The 22,803-nt window shown below is 35.2% G+C and overlaps 2 protein-coding genes across 4 annotated transcripts in view; both read left to right on the top strand.

Moving 5' to 3' along the window:
• Positions 1-22,803, top strand: part of LOC114158391 (regulator of G-protein signaling 6-like) — an 84,108-nt gene that overhangs the window by 2,080 nt on the left and 59,225 nt on the right. For both annotated transcript variants that reach the window (XM_028039821.1, XM_028039823.1), the window contains exon 2: positions 10,196-10,517. In XM_028039821.1, the coding sequence (XP_027895622.1) occupies positions 10,293-10,517 (225 nt within the window). In that variant the 5' untranslated portion in view covers positions 10,196-10,292. The remainder of the gene's footprint in view (positions 1-10,195; positions 10,518-22,803) is intronic.
• On the top strand, positions 108-3,788 carry LOC114158392 (uncharacterized). 2 transcript variants are annotated; one of them, XM_028039826.1, is made up of 4 exons: positions 108-617; positions 1,401-1,556; positions 1,794-1,886; positions 2,274-3,788. In XM_028039826.1, the coding sequence occupies exons 2-4, from the start codon at positions 1,548-1,550 to the stop codon at positions 2,577-2,579; spliced, it is 408 nt and encodes a 135-aa protein (XP_027895627.1). In that variant the 5' UTR covers positions 108-617; positions 1,401-1,547; the 3' UTR covers positions 2,580-3,788. The 2 variants fall into 2 exon arrangements, with proteins under 2 accessions (XP_027895627.1, XP_027895626.1); XM_028039825.1 differs by lacking the exon at positions 108-617 and having other exon boundaries at positions 1,237-1,556.

The raw sequence follows: 22,803 nt of genomic DNA on the forward strand, positions 1-22,803 counted from the left end.
GGAACATTTTTGACAGATTTATGAACCACCTGCATCGGAACAGTACTGTTTTGTGAATGTGACATGCTTATTAATGACAGGTAGAATGTTTGTCATGTAGATGTTACTGTGAGCCCAACAGTCGTCTCTGGCTCGCTGTCTCTCGCCGCTCCGCAAGTGTCAGCCCCTCCAGCGGCGGCGGCGTCTGAGAGCTCACCCTTTTTTCAATAGCTTAAGGGAAGACTCAATGTAAAGTGTTTACAAATTTGGGTTGTAGAACAGATGTAAATTAATTATGGCTCCTAGATAGGAATTGCTTTTTTAATTCATTTTTGTAAGCCAAGATGATTTAGTATAAAAAAACAAATTTAAGTTTCAAATGTGCCTTCCAAACTTTAGCACCCATGAATTTTATGCTGATGGCAGATATTTGTCAGGACATTGAGTTTTGGTAATCTGGTGAAGAGCTTAGATTTTTTTTTTTATTTTTATTTTTATTTATTTTTTTTTTTTTATATATATATGTGAAGTTACCTGCTGGATTTTCAGTTATCTCACTCAAGGTTATCTTTGTGTGTTACAGGTTTAGGTGGTGCTGGTAATGTGGAGTTGTAAGGGGTGCTCAGAAAAAGTGTCAAGTAGGTCCAAGCTTTTGCATCACTACAAATTAAAACATCCACATTTTGGACGTCATTGCCACTTCCCATGTACATACCTGCATTGTCCATGCACCTTTAAAACATGGAATGCACTTATTGTCCATCAAAATAAATGCCACAAAACAGTGTTGACCACTACAACAAAAGCTATTTTCTGTTGTCACCTTTGTGAATGCAATGATTTGGCATCAGTGCGGGACTATTTTGCTCACATATATTCACATCTAAAAAGAAATGAAACACTTACTTGTATGTTCCTAGGTTGTAACTTTAAAACAAACGTTTACTCTACATTTACGTCACACAAAAACCGTAAACACAGTCACTACACTGTGTTTGATTTTAAACAAGGCATAGTTAAAAAAAGAGACCCCTTCTGCAAATGAATTTGAGGGAAATAGTCAGTTTGTAGAGCAGTTGGATGCCATTGTTCCTTCACACAGCCCTTGTCATACTGAGGACTTGGAAAAACTCATAGAGCAAAGATTTGCAGCTGCTTTGCTAAAACTCGAGCATTTGGTCCATGTTCCAAGCACAGCTATTGATGCATTTCTAGAGGAGCTGTATCATAATCATAATAATCAATGTCCCATTGATGCACAGTGTGTTTTCTGTATCATTTACATGTTTTTTTGGATACTGTGTTAATCTAAGATGTCTAGGCACATATACTTCACTGTTCACTTTGGCAACACGAGTGATTGTGGCCTTCTTCCAGATGTTTATAATTTGAAAATCATTCCTTTGTGCTCATTTTTTCAGATAAATGCTGAGTTTAAGAGAATTACGACCATACCGCTTCATTCAAAGTTCTTCTCTCAACTGGATCTCCACTGTGACAACCTGAGGAAGCTCTTCAAAAGAAGAGGAGGACAGCTCGGACAAAAGCTTAGACAAACTGTTGCACAAATGGATGATGTAAGTGATGTAGCCATAACACAACTAATAATATAGAAAATTACATTTTTCTTGTTTTAAATGTTGTCAACTTGGACTTTTACTCTTGCTTATTTTCATTTAAAACTTTACTTTTAACTTTATTAGTTTCTATCTCTTCACCATAAAAAACATTTGGGTAAAGTACATTATTAAACTTCATTGTGAAGCACAAGGCTTGAAAAAAATTCTAATTTTTTCATACTGAATTTCCTTCAGTGTGAAGATGTTGATGTTGCACGGGAGTGTGTCATTAAGGGAGTCTGCATATATATGGGAGAAGATCCAGCCAAGCTCATCCATAAATATGTGGTATGTATCTTAATGTGTATTTACACCTAGTGATAGATAAATCAATCTAAATATAGAAATAGATTTAGATCTGCATATAGTTGTATCTATATAGACTTAGATGTCTCTAGATATCTAGAGATAGATCTATCTTTACATGAATAGACACATAGATCTGTCTATATCTACATGTAGGTATACTTAGAGCTATCTGTAGAGAAAGGACTAGAGATATCTATCTATCTAAAACTATCTATTTCTCTAAATCTATCTCTAAAACTGTCGATCTATATAAATCTATCTATATATCTATTTCTTTCTCTATGTTATGTTAACTATATCTATATATCAAGAACTAGATACAGCTAGGTCTAGAGAAAGAGATTAATTTGTCATTTCTTCACATAGGGTGTGGATGAAGCTAATATTGAAGAGGGTATTGGAGCCACCACCATCGGTGTTTTTCATCTTAAAGACTGTTCTTCAGCAGATGAAGACATCGGGGTCGTTCTTGAAGGCATCAGAGTGTTGTCCTATTTGGATAGTGTGCCAACAGCTGTTGCAATGCTTTTTGGACTGATATATGCAATGAACCTCGCCTACCCTGCTGACCTCCGCTACACTTTCGAGGTATTACAGAAAATAGTAATGGAACTGGATGGAGGTAAACTGTCAAACAAGGCATTGTCCCTTAAAAACCACCTCTATGAGTGAATAGAGATTTTCTCATGTTTAATTTGGTAATGTTCTCATGTTCAGTTTTTGTATTTCTTGTTGTATTCTTTATTGGAGGACACAAATGTATTTTTTTAATGAGGAACGTTCACCTGAAAGACTGGGCTTCAGCAGCTTTTACGTTCCAGTATGTAGTGCTACTTATAACACTACTGCTACTTAGTGTTACAAATATGTTAAAGAAATTTGCTATAAAAGTTACATTACACTGATTTATTGTCATGCAAATTACATGTTCAGAATTGTTTTAGAAATTTTACACACTTTTCTAAATCATTTTGTCTTTCATATTAATATCTTATAGATAAACTTTTAAGACGTAGTGTTTCCCTTGTAAAAAAATGTTCTTGTTTTTACACATTTGTTTAGACTATCACTATGGTATTACATAGTAATCAGTAAGACATGTGACAGATAATTGGTGTAAAAAGTTTAGCTTTGCCTCATATTGACATAACATACTGATAGTTTTAACAAATATGTTAAAGTCTGTAAAGCTATGTACTGCAGCATTAATTAATGTCATTTGAATACATGTTCAAAAACAGTTTGTAGAAATTTGACATACTTTTCATAATCTTGTACATCTTTTATAGAAATATGTCTCAGGTTTTCCTTCATGTTCATAAAAATTGTATTTACTAAATTTAAAAAAATTTATGTCTCTTCAATTTAAAATATGTTAAGTACAAAATGGTGTGATTTAAATTTTCTTTCAAATAAAACTAATTTGTTCAGTAGCACTCGCTTTCTTTGTCTTTCTTGTCAAATATCAGTCTTTAATTTTTTACAGTAGAACAGCATATAGAGAACTTGAAAAAATTAAGTAGGATTTAAAGCTGTAACATGTGTTCCATTAACATGATAGAATTGTGTTCGCCCAACACAATTTCATTGAGTAATACTGGCAATGAAAAATAAGCTGGTGTTATTCATTACAATAGTGTTGCTGAGACATAAAAAAAGTTATTGATAATACATAATATATTTACATTATGGTAAGAGATAAAATGTTTGTAGTTTCAACTTAATATTTTCAAGTAATCTCATGTAAATAAAATATGTTGATTTGACGAGCTTTAAGTATTTGAGGGAAAGAGGGAAAATATGTCGGTTCTACTTATTTGCATTGTGTGGGACGGATGTACACAATAAAATTAAGTAAAATGAACAGCTTTTTTCTTTCAGTGTGCAGTCCAGTACTTGCAGGTACATTTTAGTAATGCTCTGAGGTTAGTTGTGGATATCCCATATCCTGAGGTATGCTGCCATTTCTCTATTACTCTGTAGCTCTTCTCACCTTGTCCTCACTCTGCTGGTTACTTCTTCCAGACTTATTTTCCCAGTTTTTTTTTTTTTGCTCTTGCAGATTGTTCTCTCTGTCTTGCCTTAGTTTTGCCTTTAAGTCCTTCATGGCTGGAGGCCCAACACTGATCTTACTTTTATTACCCAAAACCCATAGTTGATCTCTGCAAAAGTGTTTCATGCTGAAAAATATCAGGAAGACTTTTATTAAAGTTCTCCATTCACAGAATGGGAACTAATTGCTAATGACCTCCTTGTTTTTAATTAACTGCATTTTGTTAAAGATGTGTGTTTAGATAATGGATCACAAATTACTCTCTACTACATTCCATGCTAATTTCAAGTATTAAAAATCCTGCCATTTTTTGAAATTGCATCCACAAACTTAAATGTATTTTAATGAGATGTGATTTGATGAGCCAGAAAAAATATGAAATTTAAAAAAATTAGATTTTTTTCAAAACAAATCTCAAGTTTGTTGATTTTTAACCCTCAGTCAATACCTGGCAGAACCAGCTTTTGCTGCAACTATTGCAGCCGTAGCGTTTTCCTCCACCAGCTTTGCAACCTGAATGGGATTTTGTTTTCTTTTGTTTGTTGTCCATTCTTGGCAAAAGCTCAGATTGAATGGAGTGAGTCTGAAGATCCAACCCCTCCATGTTTGGAACTTCAATATGAAGATTTATATTAAAAATATATATTTTTCTGGAGTAAAATGTTAATGACATTAATGTTAGTTCAAATATTGTAATATGACGGGAGATTTTACAGATCTATTAAAAAAAACATTACAGGAATTCTTTATTTGGAGATATATATATATATTTTTTACAATATACTTCCTTAGATTGAAAATATCAAATACTTTTTGTGATGTTTGGGTGCAATCTATTGGCATAATAATATGCCCAACATTTGAAAGAATGTTAAAAGCTGTTTTGCTACAAATACACATTTTGTGTGCAGATTATTGATTTAGTTCATTTGGAAAAATTGTAGTCTTTCTCAAACATCAACACAGATTCAAAATTAAGCTCAAAATTAAGGTGCAAAAACAAGGATAGGTAAACAAGTTTAAGGTGTTTAGATTTTTGTGTTTTAACTAAAGTTTTATAATGAGCACTTGTGCTTTTCCTACCACTGTTGATGGGGTTGCTACTGCTAATGATTCCAAATTATTTTGATGTTCTGTGTCCATCAGGATAGGGAAACATTCATTATTGTTACCTAAGTTGATGGCAAGCTACAGTGATTGGCGACTTTGGACAAACTCCATGATTTTTCATTAATTGATGGCTTGATGATCAGCTCGCTATGGTGCTGTACTGGATTGTTAAAAATAATGAACACTTTAAATTTCAAGGAAGTTTTCAAACAAAAAAACTTCGACAAATTAACCGAACCTAACAGGACAAATATGTTTAACGTACTAATAGGTGTGAGGGATCATCATGGATCGCAAACAATGCGTTAGAATATTACCAGCTTTCTACCAACATGTCTGCTTGTTTGCTTTTCTTTTCAGCTCTTAATGTGTCTTGTTAAAAAGTGAAAAATAAGCTCAAAATCTCTGAGAAATTTAGTAAATTTTACTCATCTTCACCTTTTCTTAAGTAGTAACATCCAACTAATTTTCATGGCTTCTTAATGAACTGATGTTATGAAAACATCTAGCTACAAACCTTCATTCTTGATTTATTTGATCTAAATAAAAAAATCTAAATTTTGGACGTTTTAAATCTGTCTACGATTTATGCAGAATATATACACATAAATGAAAGCAAAAGCTTTAATTTGACTGGTAACTGTAATCTTTTGTTGCAAATTAAGAATTGAACATTGTCATATAACCCTCCAAGTCCACTGATTTGATCGTTTCCTTGCAGCCATCCGGTGTTGAAACTGCCAAGTGTTTAGTCTTGCCTGGGAGGTGGTGGGAATAGGTGCTGAAACCACCAGCTGCGAGTGTGTTGCTCTGCAAAGGGTCTTGAGGGAAACTGATAAAAAAGACTTTAGAAGCAGCTGGAGATCTCACTGGGTTTCGTCTTGCTGTCATCTCAGCGTGTGTTGAGATGAAAATGGAAGGGCAAAGTAATATTCAGCTGTGAACGTGATCCAATTTATTGGGTTAATAATTTGAGACTTGCAATGAATTATCACGGCAAGTTTTTATTTTTATTTTTTGTCTTTGATGCTGCTTTGTTCTTTGTAGCTGGAAATTTGGACCAGAAAATCATATCTATGTAAGATTTATTGTTTGTTTTGTTCCGATTTGTATACAGTGGATTTACTATCAGACACTGATCTTTAATAAACTTTAATGTTGTGACCATTAAAAAAGTTTGGCACAAGTGTAATTAACATTAGAAAACTGCAATTGGTGCAGCCCTAATTTAAAATGAATTATTAACTTTTACCAAAGAGCAACAAAATAAAAATCTGAATTGTAGGGTTAAAGATTTTGGAGTGAATCTTACTTTTTTAATTCCATCTTGTAAGTTCATGCAACTTTGAGGTAAAGTGATGAGAGTGGAGATGTAGGGGACAAATCAAACAGACTTGTCTAGCAAATAGGTTCATTTAATTGGACTTCAGCTTTGTCTTTTTTTAAAAGAGAAAATCAGCAGTGCTGCAATGCACCAGCAAGGAAAGGTCACACATTGCAACAAGTGAAAAATTGAGGTGCTACAAGCAAACTGCCCTTTCAGTATGTGCCAAGGTTTCACATTAAACTAAAGTTTTAAATTTTATATATTTCTCTGCGTTTGAAGGTACACCTGGGACCTTTTAACTTTTTTTACATACAATTCTGAAAACTCGTAAGGGCTAAAAAAGATTGACCCTTTTCCATCCCCCTTACTCCAAAAACACAATTAAGATGTCCTGCTGCTTAGAAATATCGATTTGTGGGCTAGAATAAAGGACAAAAAGGTGAAAGTGGATTTAACCAAAATCTCAGATAAAGCAAACACGCCACAGGCTCTTTAATTCACACGGTGATAAAGGTGGATGCGAGTATTCACGTTGAACATTTAATTTACATGCAAAATGAGCAGTCAGAGCCAATCTCCTGATACTGATCCCAGTTTAACAAGCCTACATCTAATCCTGGGCTGAGGACGGATCAATCAGTGTGTGAACTTGATCACACACTGATTGGAAACAATTCATGCATTTTGCTGTCATAGTGAGGTGCAGGTTTGTGGCACCGACCAAACAGATGGTATGTTTGGAATAACGACAGCAGGTTGGAAGCCATTAATTCTGAGATGATTTCAGTCCCCCTCTAATTTGCAATTGCAAACAAACGCCACATTTTCCTTTCCTCACAGGAAGCAGCCCTCTGAAGCTCTGCTGCTGACACACTGTGCGCGCGTGTGTGTATTCTCTGAGAATTTCAGAGGAACAAACAGCTGGCTGATGAGAGCATTGATCTAAAGTGCCAGCTGATGTGGACTTAAATGTGTGTCTGAGCTTCACAACACACACACAGCTGGGCATTGGGCCCAAATAATATTGGATCAGCTTGCATGAGTTACCTGCTGAAATTTGCCCAGCTAAGAACAGCTAACTTACCTTTTAATGAATGCAAACCTGCTTTTCACAATAATTTTCACAGATCCACACAGTTTTGTTGGGGGAGCCCCATTCTCTATTTATAGTTGTATATTATCTTTTTATACTGGTCAAAAAGCCTCCTGACAGCTGTCTGTATGTCTTTTGAGTGGAATGTGAAATTAATCATTCAGCTTTCGTTTTAGCATCAAATATTAGATATGTATTGACTGAAGGGCTTACAGACACTGAAGAGGGCGCAATTTGCAGCACAAGCTGAAATGTAGGTTAACTTTTCTATATGATGGCAGCTCAGTTTGTTCCACATTTTCTTTAAAAAAAAATCCTGATCATTACACGCTTGCTTATCCAAACTTGTAGCAGAATTTCTGTTTGATGCTTGTAGTTGCTGGATGCCGTTTCTGTTCCAGGCCAGCGATAGTTAAAGATGTTTAACTAGTTTCTGAGTTGAGTTTTTGTAATAATCAACAAAATGTTTCAGTCTTCAGGCAAGGCAAAAAAGTTTTTTTTAATGGTACATGCAAAAAATACCAGTGCCACAATGTTTACACAGGAACAAATGTAGAACATCATTGCTTTTATTGGAAACACAATTGCAACAACTGTCCCATTACTTTGTCCTGTTAAAAATGCCTATTAACGTTACCAATAGCAACACAGAGTAGTGGACATTTTTGAATTGGGGGGGGGAACTCTTTTTACAAATCAATGCTGTGCCTTTGGTTTGCATTCGTCTGCAATGTTTTTGCAGTTTCTTTACCAAATTTGCACATCCAGACACACTCAAGGTTTTACTCATTGTTTTGGAGGATGTACTGGAGAGCCTTGAATGTAATTCCAGATATTGTAACCGTCTAAATTAGATTCAAGTCTCAACCCGGAGTCCTCAAATCCAGGCTTTGGCAGCCAGTGTGTTGCAACGTTTAGACGCGTCCCTGGTTCAACACTCTTCAATCAAATCTGAATTACCCTCTCAGTGCAGTCAAGCAGGTGTGTTGAAGCAGAGAAGCATCTAAAACCTGCAGTACACCGGCAGTCAACGCCTGGATTTGAGGGTCCCTGGTCAAGACCACTCTGACCAAATTTTTGGGGATTAAGCGTTCTTGTTGCCCTTTTTTGTCTTTGTCCTTGTTTTTTCCAGTTTCTTTCCTGTATTTAGCTCCATCCATCTTCATTCAACTCTGACCAAGTTCCCTATCCTTGCTGAAGAAAACTGTTTGCCACAGCATGATTTTTCCACCACCATCCTCCAAGCATCTTTGTAGCTGTAGATGTCTTGATTTTTAAAGATCACTTAAAATCAAATGTTCTATTTGGATTTCATTTAATCTCTAGAAATAAAGATCAGTGAAATAGCTGCATATTAAGTCGGATGTGCTCGGAGAGAAGATGGCCAGAAACAATTCAAGTTGCTGAAAACGACTAACTCTGTTGCATTCACAAAGCATTCAGCAGATTGCTGCATGAGGATATAGTAAAGAAAGTATTGAGTTATCTTCAGCAGAAGTACATCTTCCATTTTATAACTTTTACTCTTCATGCATTAGATGAGATTTAGAGTTTCACTCTGACTTGTGTTAATTAAAATTGGAGAAAGTGTTGCTCCATTTAGAGTATATTTTAGATTTTCAGTCGTGAGTTGCCAATTTCAGCGTGAGAACTGATCTGTCTCAGGATGAAAATCATTTAATTAAAAAACCTGCTGAACAACTAATCTCTGGTGGATTTAGTGGGATAAGACTTGGTCACAGTTAAGCATGTAAGATTCAGGAACAATATTATTTTTCTTTGGAAAGAAAATTCATAAATATGAAATCCTTATGTCATTTTTTTTGTTTTTCTTCTTTGTGCTTTTTAAAAAATTAAATCCCACCTGAGACAGAAGACTGCTATTTTTGGCAGTTCTCTGATAGAAAACACTGCATCCTTTTATTCAGCCCTCTGTAAAAGAATGCTTGGAGTTTTTTCAGACCAAGAGTCGTGGTCATAAGTTTATATAAACTCATGAAGAGTAATGTTACATTACTTTAGGTTTACAATGACCAACTTGAACCACTTGTTTGTGACTTAAATTGAGTCAAAATTGGAAGTGGGAGAATTAAAAACCACAGCAACATTCTTGTCAGGAGTAAGAGCATCATAAAGTTTCTTCCCCTCTGTAGTAAAACAAAACCATCACTTATAAAATACTCATTTGGTTGGATGTGACATACTAATATTTGGCTATGTTAAATAAAATACAACACATTTGCAATGTTAAATATTGATAAAGTTGAGCTTTCACTACGAAAACTAATAAGTCAGGTCAAATGTATTAATTTTGCTGAGAGATGGAAGCATACGGTTGGTAAAACAACAAATATTCAGGTTCTGTATGTCATCAAAATTATGAGATTTGGAATCAGTCCCATAAATTATTGTAATTGAATATGAGAAATAAATGCTTTGATTTAAAATTGTGGAGGTTTGATGGTCTTGCTGTGACAGTGTGGGAGGTGATATGGTTTATGAGTGAATAAGCAAAACATATTTATAAAATGCTTAAACACCATACGATGTGCTGAATAAGCAGGAAGTTAAACTGAGAAAACAAGCAGAATTTATGATGTGTTCATTTCATCCATTCTGTTCTTCCTGACAGAAGCCCTAGAAGAAAACTGATGGAGCCCACCAGTGAGTTATAAGGTCCAATTAATCTGTGTCTCTCCCTGCAGCACCCTCCAGACACTGAGGAAAGGGCACAAGACGTAAAGAAAGAAGTCTGTCGCTGATAAAGATAACTTGACACATCCGAAAAGGGACAGTGCGGTGATGGCTGAAGCACCTCAGCAGGAACAACAGCAGCATCAGCAGCAGCAGCAGCAGGAGGAGGAAGAGGAGCAGCAGCTGCCAAGCTCTGTGGAAACCAGTGAATCTGATGAAGGCTCAGAGGAACCAAATGAAGTCGTCAGAAAGGCTCGACCACTTCTGTCCATGAGGTCCATGAGCACCATAGACCCAGATGATGACTACCCCAATATGATCGTTTTCAGAAAGGTAGGAGCGAAGAAAACTTTGAAAAACTTTTTAAATTATTAGGATCTGCAGAAGACGATAGGTCCATATTAGAAGTAAAAATATGTTGCGAAAAATCACCAGAAAATAGGCAAAAGTTGTCATAGTGGCAACATTATATACAGAACACTAAACTTTGGTATGCATTATTCAATTTCTATCCAAAGCAAAAGTTAGATAACAAAATCTGTGACTCGCAAGACAAAAAGTTTACATGATTTTATTCAATGAGGAAGAAGTAGTTGTGGAGCGTATTGTCTGTGGGAGAACCAACAAGATATTTAAATAGCACAATATGCCATGTCTAGCCTGCTTGAAATTCCCAACAGCTCACTTGGTTGCTAGGTAACGTGGCTGGGCTTGGCAGGCGTTGCTAGGTAACGGAGCAGTGCACACAGATTGTGACTTAATAATTGTGAGGTTTTGGAAATGGCTTGTTTTCCAGACATGAAAACAATAACATCTCGCTAAAAAGTTGCTGGATGATTATTACTACTTTTTATTTTATTTTAAATTTTTAAATGTGCTTACTGTTTTTAGAAACATAGATATAACAAGATGTTTTGCTTTAAACACCCTTTAAATGCTCTTTGGTTCATTTCCATTAGACAGAAGATTTCCTTTAAATGATTTATAAATCTTCTTTTGTAAAAATGTTATTTGGCTCCAACGTTATTTGGCTCCTTTATCATGAAAAGATGAATTGTGTGAAAATTCTGGCATAACTGTGTACAGGAGGAAGATACAAGCCCACTGCAGTGAAACCCATTGAAAACCTGTTAGTCATTCCACTAAATGTTGATTTCTGAACTCTTCCTGAGTTAAATCATTAGTATTGTTGTTTCTAAATGAATATTAACCTGTTTTCTTTGCATTACTTGAGTTCTGAAAGCACTGAATCTTTTTTGCTATTTTGACCATTTCTCACTTTTTGCAAATACCAACTTTTTGCTTGTAATTTCAGACATGTTGTCAGTAGTTCATAAAATAAAAGAACAATGTTAATTTTACTCAAACATATAATTTTAAAAAGTAAAATAAGAGAAACTGATCATTTTAGTGGTCTCCTAAGTTTTTTTCCAGAGCTGTATATTGAATTATAAAAGTGGTGGTTTGGACTCAGGCTTTGATTTTCTCTCTTTTTTTGGCCTGTTACCTCTTTGAGAGTTTTCTAAGGTAACATTTATCTGAAAGGTGCATTTGCTGAGACAAGGGATGTGTAGAAAAAACATTCATCTACAATGCATATGATCTCAGTCATCATCCTGACTCATATTCCTTGAATCTGTGTGCTTTTAGACATAATTATTCCTTGTAAGCAAAATGTATATCATAAAAGGGTGAGGAACAAGATGACCTCACCTCTTCAACATGGTGTTGCTGTTCTGTAATGTTTCATCAGCCTCTAAAGTCACTATCACCCTTATTGTTTTTCTTTGCTAATGAGAGCAATACAGTGACTTCCATTGATTCCCATGTGGCCTTCACATCAACTTGAGTCATAAAACACTATTTGCACATGCAGATTTACAAGGCAGGTGATTAATTATCTTAAAAGATTTAGGTTCAGATGATAAATAAAACATGAGCTGAGCCACCTTTGGTCTTAGTGGATGAGAGCCTGGCTCATTAATTTTTAGGATGGAGAAAATCCAGCTGGATGTTGGTCTTTTAGGACAATGTCCCTCTTTTCAATGTGAATACCAATTTTGCTCTTATGGAAGATTGTTACACAGCTTGAGTTTCAGCTCATGTTTTTTTTTATCCTCTACTGAGACAGTTTATTATTTGACCCTGAACAATGTACTCACTGTGAAAATAAGAGTTGTATCTTGTACTGTTTTCCCTGCAGAAATTGGTAAAGTTTGTTGCAACAAGGATAGAAAATTAACTTGCTATCTTAGACACATTCTACTGGATTGTAGTTTAGATTATGTAACATGATGAGGTCAAATTATTGAATAATTTCTAGTTGTTTTACCTATGTAAAAGTAGAAACCTGTTTCTACTCTTTTAATAAGAGTTACATTTTATGTTGATTCTAAATTTAAGCAGATAAAATTAAGTCAGATTTATGGCTTGTTCAGCAAGTTTGTGTAAATATTACCAGCTCTCTGCTGAAAAAATGCAGCTATGGCAGCACTGCTAGTTGACAAGATGAGGTGTCACAGATTGGAATTTGTTCTTCGGAGGCAAAAGAAATCCCTATTTTTTTTTTATTTTTTAGCAGGTTTACTTTATTTTTATACCACATTTTGTGCCTCAGCTTAAGTGCTTGACAGCAGGAAGCCTCAAACTTCAGCAAAATAAAAAAGAGGGGGAAGTTGAATCTAAAATGTTTCAGTTTCTTCATGACTATACTAATACTCATCTAGTATTTGGGAGGAAGAGAAAACTTTTAAAGTGAGGGTTTCTTCTTGAGTGAATTGGATTTAACCGAATAATTGAATTGCAAATTGGTTTTTCTCCCTTGATTGGAATTTTTAGACACAATTATTGTCCAAAGTCATGTTGCAGTAGTTTTTATCATACGATTATGCAGACATATTTTGTTTAACCTTACATTTTGTCCTGTTTCCACCAGAAACTTCAATGCATTTTTATATTTTTCAGAATAGACTAACACAAGGTTTGTGCATCACTGTAAAGTTTTCTTCTTTGTCTTAATTTTCTTTTACTGTTGAAAACCTAAAAATGAGAGAAAATATACATCGTGAAAACTGCTATCATGTGTGCTAGAAGAGTCTCTGACCTCAGGTTTCCATTTTCATGACCTCAAAAGCATATATTTGACATTTGTTGGATTATGGTGAGGGTGAAAGTGGGAAAAAGAAATTGTATAAAACAGATGAGTTATATTTTCTGGACTATTTCAGCATTCAGTCTATCAGGCTTCATAAATCTACATCAAATAAAATAGGCTGGAGGGGCAGCAGGAATAACAAGATACCAACAGCCACTGTCGGCTTTGATGAATGAGTTTCTGGTGCAGGAGGGGATAGAGATAGAAAGAGAAAGTGAGGATCAAGGCTGAAACACAAAGAAAGGAAATAATAAAATGATGTTGGAATAGTGAAGAGACAAAAAGCTCAAACTTGCATAGACTGATGGGTACTATGTTAGCAGTATGACTGAAAGGCTGCTGGGAGTAAGCAGCAAATTTCTGTACTGAAAAACAACAGCTCTGACTCTCAAGGCTCACTAAAATAGACCAAAATATGGACCAGAATAGAATTTCAGTTTCTCTTTTCCTCCTCTACATACAAGTGCAACATTCAATACAGACCACTACATTCTTGTTGATCATCGTGTCAGTCGGGATCTCTTGCTTTTTTCTGCTTAAAAACATGCAACAGAAATAGTTTTGCATACAGCTTTCCTGAAGTATTTATACTAGTGAACATGAAATGTATAGTAGTCTGTAAGTGATGAAATGTAAATGACTCTATAAACCATATTTTGTGTAATTGAGTGGAAGGCAATCCTGTCCTAACAGTTTAGAAAAAGTATTCATCAAAAAGTGAAAGAAGCTTTTGACTGTAAACCAGTCAAAACTCGTCAGTTTTCACAAGATCTGTCAAGATTTATCAGACTACTTCTTAATTAATGAGCTCTTAAAATTTTTTGAATTATTTGATGCAGTTTTTCCCTTAAACAATACACAAAGAATGCACAAAAGAAAATGCTAAAGCACATTTAAAGTTTGGTGCAGAAAATTTGGACAAGCCAGCGAAATACTGAGAAAACTCTTAGGTTGTCTTTGTTTTAGAGGGGAAATGACTCTGCACATCACAATCAGAACACTATACTAAGTGTGAAGTTTGGAGGTGTGGGAGCTGTCTTTTGGGATGTGCTACCAACAGTCTTCACATAATTTGTGGAAGGATGCATGCAGAAATGTACCGGAATATTCTGGGTAGAAATTTCAAGGTGGAAACCTGAGAGCAGAAGCTTAACAATCATCTCAGAAATGAGGGAGATACTCTATTGAAAGATTTACTGACATCTCACATTCTGTTGCATCTCTCCTTAGTGGCTAAAAACATACAATCACTGCCAGCCACAGGGCAGCAGCACCGTATATAGTTCTTTGAACTACTGTATATACTAACAAAATATAAAGTTTCAGCTGCCAGTTTTTGCTGAGTTGACACAATTGCCCACAATATGATGTACAGAAATCAGAGAATTAAGTGTAAGTGCTTAAAATGATTGGTTAGCTAGTTGCCCTTTATCTAACATCTGCATTATTCAACTTCCAAGGCTTATTTTGGGGGAAAAAATTGCACTTTTTTAAATTTTGCTAGATCTGACTGATTTGCTGAACATAATTCTGACATTATGTGCATCACATAATGTGCATCACTTCTTAGCAGCATGTCTCCCAGGAATCCACAGGTATAACACAGGCATTGGCATTTGTATGCTCATAATAATGACCTTAGGGTGCAAAAACATGTTACCGTACGATATAAACGGATTAACTGTCGCAGTCGTAAGAAGTGCAGGGGACAGAGGGCACATGACCTGTGTGTAACCCCCATTTCTTATCCCCAATGACCGGGTGGATGACATCGTATTGATATTTAACAAAATATGAAAATAATCAAAACATTATTTGAAAAACAACAATCATAATGTATAATGTGGAAGATTCAGCTGCAGGGAATTCAAATTATTTTTTAAAATGAACCTGCTGCCTCTGTGGTAAAAAAAATTAGCTGTAAGCTGATTTGCAATATTTGGCAATACACATGGCTGTGTGTCTATGAAATATGTATGTCCTACACAACAGTCTCATTAGGATTTCTGCCTAAAATATCAAACATCCACAATAGTATGCCAGTGCTTGGTGCTGATGGTTAATTATCTAAAACTTTATAATAACCTCCCAGTTTTACTCTCTGACTTTTAACTGAACTGAAGTCAGTTTCTAGTGATTTGAGGATTAAATAAAGGCGAGATGATTCTGGGTCAGGGCTTCAGAAATAATTAGGCAGAGAAATGAAGCCTTTCTCTTCTACAGGGAGCAATTTAAAAGGTGAACAACTTCACTTTTCCCTTTCCTCCTCCTACTCTTCCAACTCTTCTTTTAATCACTCTGGTTGATGCACTATATACATTTTTGTGTAATCATGAGCGTATAAAGTATTTTTTCCATCTAAACGTGAGGAACATTTTATTATTATTATTTTTTTGCACATTCTTAAATTTAAAATCAGTCCCTGGACAGACTCTCTCTCTCAAGTTTTATTGTAGCTCTCATCTACATCAGACATTCACTGTACTGTATTGCAAATTTTTTCAAATTCGTTGTATCATCTTAGTTCCAGTTCTGCGTTACTGTATTCATTTACATTACAAGAGGCTACTTACATGAACATGGCCTGCAGATGATTGTAAATGAGGAAAATTTTATCTCAAAATTCACATTTTCCCCTGTCAGCGTACATACACTCAGAGATTATATTAGGTTGAGGAGATTCAGCGCTCTCTACAAGTGCCAGGAGTGTTGACTCGCATTTTTTCCTGCATGAATTCAAGCCTGTCAGCCAGCATCTGCTCATAAACACTGCTTGGGCCTGTGTGTGTAGGGGTGTGCATGTGTCATAAGGAAAGAAAATGAGATGCAGTGAATTTGTGTATGCAGCTTATTGTCTACGGGGTGCACAGGCGTGTGTGACTTCTGGCATATTGGGCCTTCATTTTTATTATTTGTGATTTTTCAGCAACAATAGCAGCTGTTGAACTGAGAGCCTGTTTACTTATCAGCCTGTTTGCACACACACACTCCCCATATTTTTCTATGGGCCACTCTGAATGGGCTGCAGGCTTTGGATGCTGACCTTCGCTGAAGTATTCAAAGTTTTGATAAATTTCAAAAGCTTGTGTGTGCATAAGCAACTGACTTTTGTTTTATCAAAAAGTACTTAGGAAGCCTTTAAGATATAATGACAAGTGAATTTAGATAAGAAAAATAATGAAATTTGACTTTATATAGTAAAACTATTATAAAAGTTTTTAGTTTCTTATTGAGCAAGTTTATCGAGTCGATAGAACAAAATGTAGGAATAGAGTACATCTCTGTATCCTTGAAATACTAGCTGCATTTTGAATTAGCTGTAGGTGATCAATGAAGTTTAGTCAAGTGAACAAAATTGCAATCATGTCTTAGGTGTACTAACATTTTTTTCCCATCCATCCAAACCAATAAATCACTTATTAAAAGTTGGCCACAAATGTTGAATGATGTGCTTTATTTGTACAAATAATAAATCAAGGATTCAAAGAATTTAAGGGATAAATGTAATATGAAGCTAATAACCTGAGCAATGGGCAATATCCCTAAACAAAACAATATGACAGAATCAAATAAGTCACAAATAAAATGGGGGCCAAGAACGCAAACATGAAATACTCCATCCTTAAAATTTACCAGAAATCATTGGAAGTTCTGTTTTTAAAGAATAATGCAACTAATCTGATATACTAATTTTACCTAATGTGCTAACTCTGAATGATCTGTAGTATGAAATACTGATCTACCAAATTTTCAAAAAATTTTTTCAATGTGAGAAAGCTTAGCTAAAAGGATAAACCTCTTAATACCTGAGGAATCTGTAGTATTTAAGGGCTCAAACAGCAGTTTTACATTTTCCTCTGACTTGTCTCAAGTTCAGTGAGTAGTTTTTCTGTAAACGTTATTCAATAACAATGACTGAAATTGCAAAAATGTTTAAAGAACATGATGGAGTCTTCATATGGTCTAAAAGTTTGGAAAAAAGACAGTAAAAGTTGGGGCAAATATTTTTAGGACTGCAAATAGAGGAAGCAGCATGACAGACAAATAGTTAGAGAAAAAGTTTAGCGCAGTCTTTAACTTTCTAAAGTGATGCGGAAGCAGTCCTAATTATCTGCAGCTAAATGAGCTTTCTTGGTCAAACAGACCTGATATTTCACTGAGATTAATTTTATCCAATTACCATCTTGACGCATACAGAACAGAGATTAGTCAGGTTTTAATACTATTATCAACATCTCTAATCATCTGAAATCAAACATACACATGCACAGCCATGCTGATTTTAAAGAATAGTCTGTTTTTAAATTCCCTTAAAAAAAGAGTGCACACTTTTTTATCATTCAGAAACTGCATTTTACTTGCAGAATTGATCCTTGGACAAGAAACTTGATGCATTCTAACTTTCTAACTTTTCTTGTTCTCAGAAATTTTGGTTTTTTACACCTTAACTAGTGTGAAATTGACTTTAATTTTAAGTTTCTTACCTATTTTCCCATAGAACAAAAATCCCCTGTGGTATCTTCTGCTCTTAGAAAAAAAGAGTTGATCAGAATGTGACATGATGCATTTCTAATCAATAGTCTCTCTCAAATCTGATCAATAGACTCTCCATCAAACCCATCAATAGCCGGCAAGTTGGGAGAGAGAAAATATTGGCAGAACAAACATCATAGGAGTGAAAAGGGTCACTTGTCAGGAAAAAACAAATTCGACTGGATTTATCTCAAGCACATAAACAAAAAGTGGACTTTGTTTATCTCAGAGATCACCTATCGCACTTTTCCCATGAGGACTGCCCTTTCTGCACTCCCTAACTGATTGCAGCTCTTTACCTGTTGTCGCTGTCCCCATCTGGAAAAGAACCAAAGGCCAAAACAACTTCAGTGATTTCACTGATGTGCTTTTGGTTTTAGAAATTGTACCACCTGCCAACTGTCAAATCTTTCCTTCAAGGACCTGACACTTCGATTGCCCAATCTAGCTTTTGTGTGGCCCATCATCCTCTTGAATCACTCACTGTGAGCCTCACAAGAAAAGCCAACTCTCACATCACTTATAACAAAGATGTCTCTACAAGAAATGTTTTCCCTCTGTATAACAGCTCTCGCGATAAATATATTAATGAAATCTAAAAAAAAAGATTTGATTGTAATTGCATTGACAATTATAAATAAATTACATTTGATTCACAGTTGAATCTAAAGTTTGCATACATTGAATAAAAAGACGCAAACACTTTATTTCCTTCACAGTCTGAAGTTAAATCAGACTGTACTTCAACAATAATGAAAGAATGAGTCTTAGATTTATTAAATGTCTTCACATTCAGAAATTTAAATTTTTAGTTTCAACTGTCCATAATTGAAATAATGTTTGTGAACATAAACCAATCAATCTGAAGTTCACAACCTATTTCCCCAACATTATTTTTTATATGGTAAGACCGGATAAAATGTCAAACTTATGAAATATAAATGATGCACAGTCTGAAATGCAACAACAATATTCTTTGTCTGGAGGTTAGGATTAATACATTTTTGTTGCTACTAAGTTATTTTTGAGCTTGCCTTTGTCTTGTATGAATGACAGATGAATAACAAAGATGACATTTTCTACACATTTGTAATATTAGCAATCAATTTTCCACAAATTAGTGCAGCGAACGCTCATCCTGTTAGTGATTTACACACTTTTAAATACATTTCAGTTTGATGTAGTGCTGCTCTTTACATTAATTGGAAAACGATTTGTTAATGGGAAATTCAGTCCTGATTTATTTTGGACCTTTTGAGTTTGATCCTCTTTTCTCTACCATAAATTCCAGTCATGCCTTGTAACTGCAATACATGGCATATTTATTAGGCAGTTTCATATATCAAAGCTGTTGACTGGAGAACAAGGGCATGAATCATAGTTCACTGATTCCCAGCAGAGCTCTGCAATCGACTTTGTGTTCAAGCAAATAATTCAGCGCTAGACTACTATTCTGACCACCAGATAAAGTCTGTTTATTGTAAAGGGTAATCTTTAAACAAGTTTACACAACTGAAAGAAATGTTTACTCAGTTTTCAAACTGTAAATACTTCAAGTGAAGATCAGTGCAAAGCGAAAACTGAGCTGAAAAGGAATGTGTGTGTGTGAAGTGCTGATGGGTAACACTGCATGAGAAAATGTTCATGTATGGCTGGTTTGAGGTTTACATCCTTCTTGTCACTTAGTGGATGAATAAGCACATGTATTCACAGCACAGCTGGCTGCAGATTTCTGAGAAGAGCTCTTTGCAACAGAGCAGGTGGAAAATGGCAGGCTAATCAAATCAAGGTGATGGGAAGAGGCTAATTAGGAGGAGCTGAAATAGCAAATTTCGCTATGACGAAGTGATTACTCATCACTTTTACATTTTCCTTTTTTCTTATGTTTTTGTGAGAATTATTGGTGCAATTTGGGTAATGCATCCCTGAAATGAATATCTTTGTGAGTAGGTTTTTTACCAAGGAAAATTGCATTCAAATGACAGGTAATCCAAGCACACTGGTGATAAACGTTTTGAATTGAATTTTTGAAATTGTTGTAATGACAGAATTAAGTTGGCACACTGCAGTTCTTTTAAGGAAAGCTGTGTTGGAATTTAAAGCCAACAAGTCAAATAAGAAATGTGGTGGTGGCAAATTTGCAAATTAATTTTTTATATTACTTTGAGAGAAGTTTAGAATTTTATTTCGCTACATTGCTAAATAATTCAGTGGCATCTTTCTGAATATTTTACCATCCAAAACCATCCAAAAATCCAGGCTCTTTATTGGGTAAAATGAAACAGTACAGTTTAAACTTTGGTTTTTGAGACATAGCCAAGAGAAGGTTTCCTCAAATGGAATAAACTGCATAAATCTGGTTGCATAAGCATAGAAAAATAAAACCCAGAGCATTATTGTCGCTGCCATGTTTCACTGTGGGTTTGGCATTTCAATAGTGTGACTCAACACCAAAAAAAAAAGAGAAGAGAAAAAGACATCCTCTGGACTTTCTGGTTCTGGTAGCCCCAATTTGAGGTTGGAGTGGTCTCTACGTCCTTCTGAGTTTTCTTTATCAGTCTTTCAATCAAATTTGAAGAAACTAAATTTTTTCTTCAATATACCCTTTGTTCTGGTTATTCCCCTTTTATTTCATGACTTTTTATTTTGTGCTGTTTGGTGACATTCTTCTCTCTGATACTTTTATTTCATAAGGTCCTTGTGATCATTTGTAATCAATTTTGCAAAATTTGTGAAACAAGGCACTTTCAATATAGTGTGTACTAACCTGATTTTTATTTTATTGTATTTGCAGTTTTTACAGATGGAGTGTAGTTGAATTGAAAAGATACCAGCAAAAAATTTTGTATTGATCACAAAGCCTGATTTTTATGCTTTATTCTAAGAAGTGAAGCGTGTTAGATTCTTGCTGAACAAGATTGTCTTTTTTTTTAGCATTTTGCTCTAAATATTTCAGTGTGAGGTGAACTTTTTATTCTTTTAAATTTGTCCTTATTGACAAAAATGTTTGGTTTAAAAACTTTCCCTTTACATTTAGAAAATGCATCCTGGATTGTGTCATGCACTCCTCACTGTTATGATCTCAGTGAATATTGGTACATCAGCATGCTCCATTCAAGGCGGCGGACTATTTGTAGCAGAATCTGGTGCCAGCAACGAGAAAGTGGCAGCAGTCCTTGCCTTGGAGAGAGAGCATTCCCTGGGCCTGCAGAAATAATGACATCCTGAGTCCCTACTGAGTTCCTGTGTCTATCAGGTCTAATCCAAACTAATCCTCCTCAGAATACACACCCTGCAGCAATCCTTCAGTTTTCAGGTTCACTTGGTTCTGATATAAACCAAGAATTTAATTCACAGAATTTTCTGACTCTGATCAAAAGCAATAATGTTACATTTTCAGTAAATCAAAATGGAATTTGGTTATTTCTTATGCTGGCTTTGATTAAAGATGAAACCTTGTTTGCTTTTGATCTACCACTAATTGGCTAGTTCCAGGCATTTAAAGCATGCCATTGTTAGTTTGCATCTGAGCAAGGAGGCACCGGAGCTGGCAAAGAGAAACGACTTTACAACTAGATGCACTTGAATGGATTTGATCTGAAATGCTGTCTGAATTCCTTGTAAGGTCATTCTCTTGTTTACTCCAAAGTGACAGGGAAGACCGATTTGGTTTTGCGAATCTATTGAGGCATCAATGTGTTTGTCATGCTCTGGTTGTGTCGGACAGCAGGTGTCTGAGGAACCCTACCTGGCCTTGCTTCTGTCTGTGCTGGCTTGAGATTGCAACCAGTCTGCAGAGGTTCTTTTTGAGTGGGGGCGTGTGTGTGTGTGTATGGGGTGGGTTTGTCAATGCATCTGTGAATCGTTTTGGTTTTAGAATGACATGTACGGTAAAAGCATTCAAAGCAGATGGTTTGAAAATGCAGACTGGACACTAGCTGTACTTCAGGAGACTAAGCAGGGTGGGAAGCTTTGATAAGCTTTAAATTTTAAGGTTTCATATAACGGTATTTAAAAAACATAATCTTTCTTACTAATGCAATGTCTGGAAAACAAAACAGAATATTATTGTTAAAGAACATGTATAAATAGTAGAAGTCCACCCTAATGGCAGCTGCAGGAATCTCTTCATGAGATTTTGGCCTGAATCTTTTCAAATTAGATGCGAGATCAGATGGCTAACAATACGGCGAGTTCTGCAGTAATATCCTAATGACCCTAATTAAATCTGACGTGTTTAGGAAGTGTAACACATAAGTCTGTTGCAATAAACAATAAATCAATTACATGATCATTTAAAATCCTAACTGGTAGTTTTAATTGTTTTACCTGTCTGGGCCTAATGAGATTTTTTAAAGGGCAATTTTGTTTATAATCAATTGTATTTATGGTTTTGGTTGCATTTATTTCTATTTTTTTTTTATTTTTAAAATGTCTTCCAGTTCCAGTGTTAATCGTTCTTTTGAAATTATAGCTTGATATTTGACAGGGCACTTGCATTATTATGTCATTATCACTATGTTACTTGAAAATGGTCTCAAGATGACAATATTGCTTATTGCAATAATTTCTGGGACAATTTATTGTCTAGTAATCCTTTAACAGCCGATTTCTGATCTGCCTCTTAAGTAAACAGTCTAACTAAATCATCAACGACTGATTTTCTTTTGAAGGCTTGACTTCGACATTAAAGTTTAGCAATTTTTGCCAAATATGCATGACATTTTCCTTATCTGACAGAGAGAATAATTTGATAAATGATCAAATAAATAGACTCAATCTAAAACCAGGAACACGACTCTGACACAGCTACAACATTAAATGCAAGACATTGAGATTGTCAAACTATTTTAGCATGGCTTAGATCTCTTGATCAGATAGGATTCGGTGCTCGACTTCAGCATATTTGATTTGTTTGGTGTAGGCATTGTA

The sequence above is a fragment of the Xiphophorus couchianus genome, chromosome 15 (genome assembly GCF_001444195.1).
Source record: "Xiphophorus couchianus chromosome 15, X_couchianus-1.0, whole genome shotgun sequence".
NCBI lineage: Eukaryota > Metazoa > Chordata > Actinopteri > Cyprinodontiformes > Poeciliidae > Xiphophorus > Xiphophorus couchianus.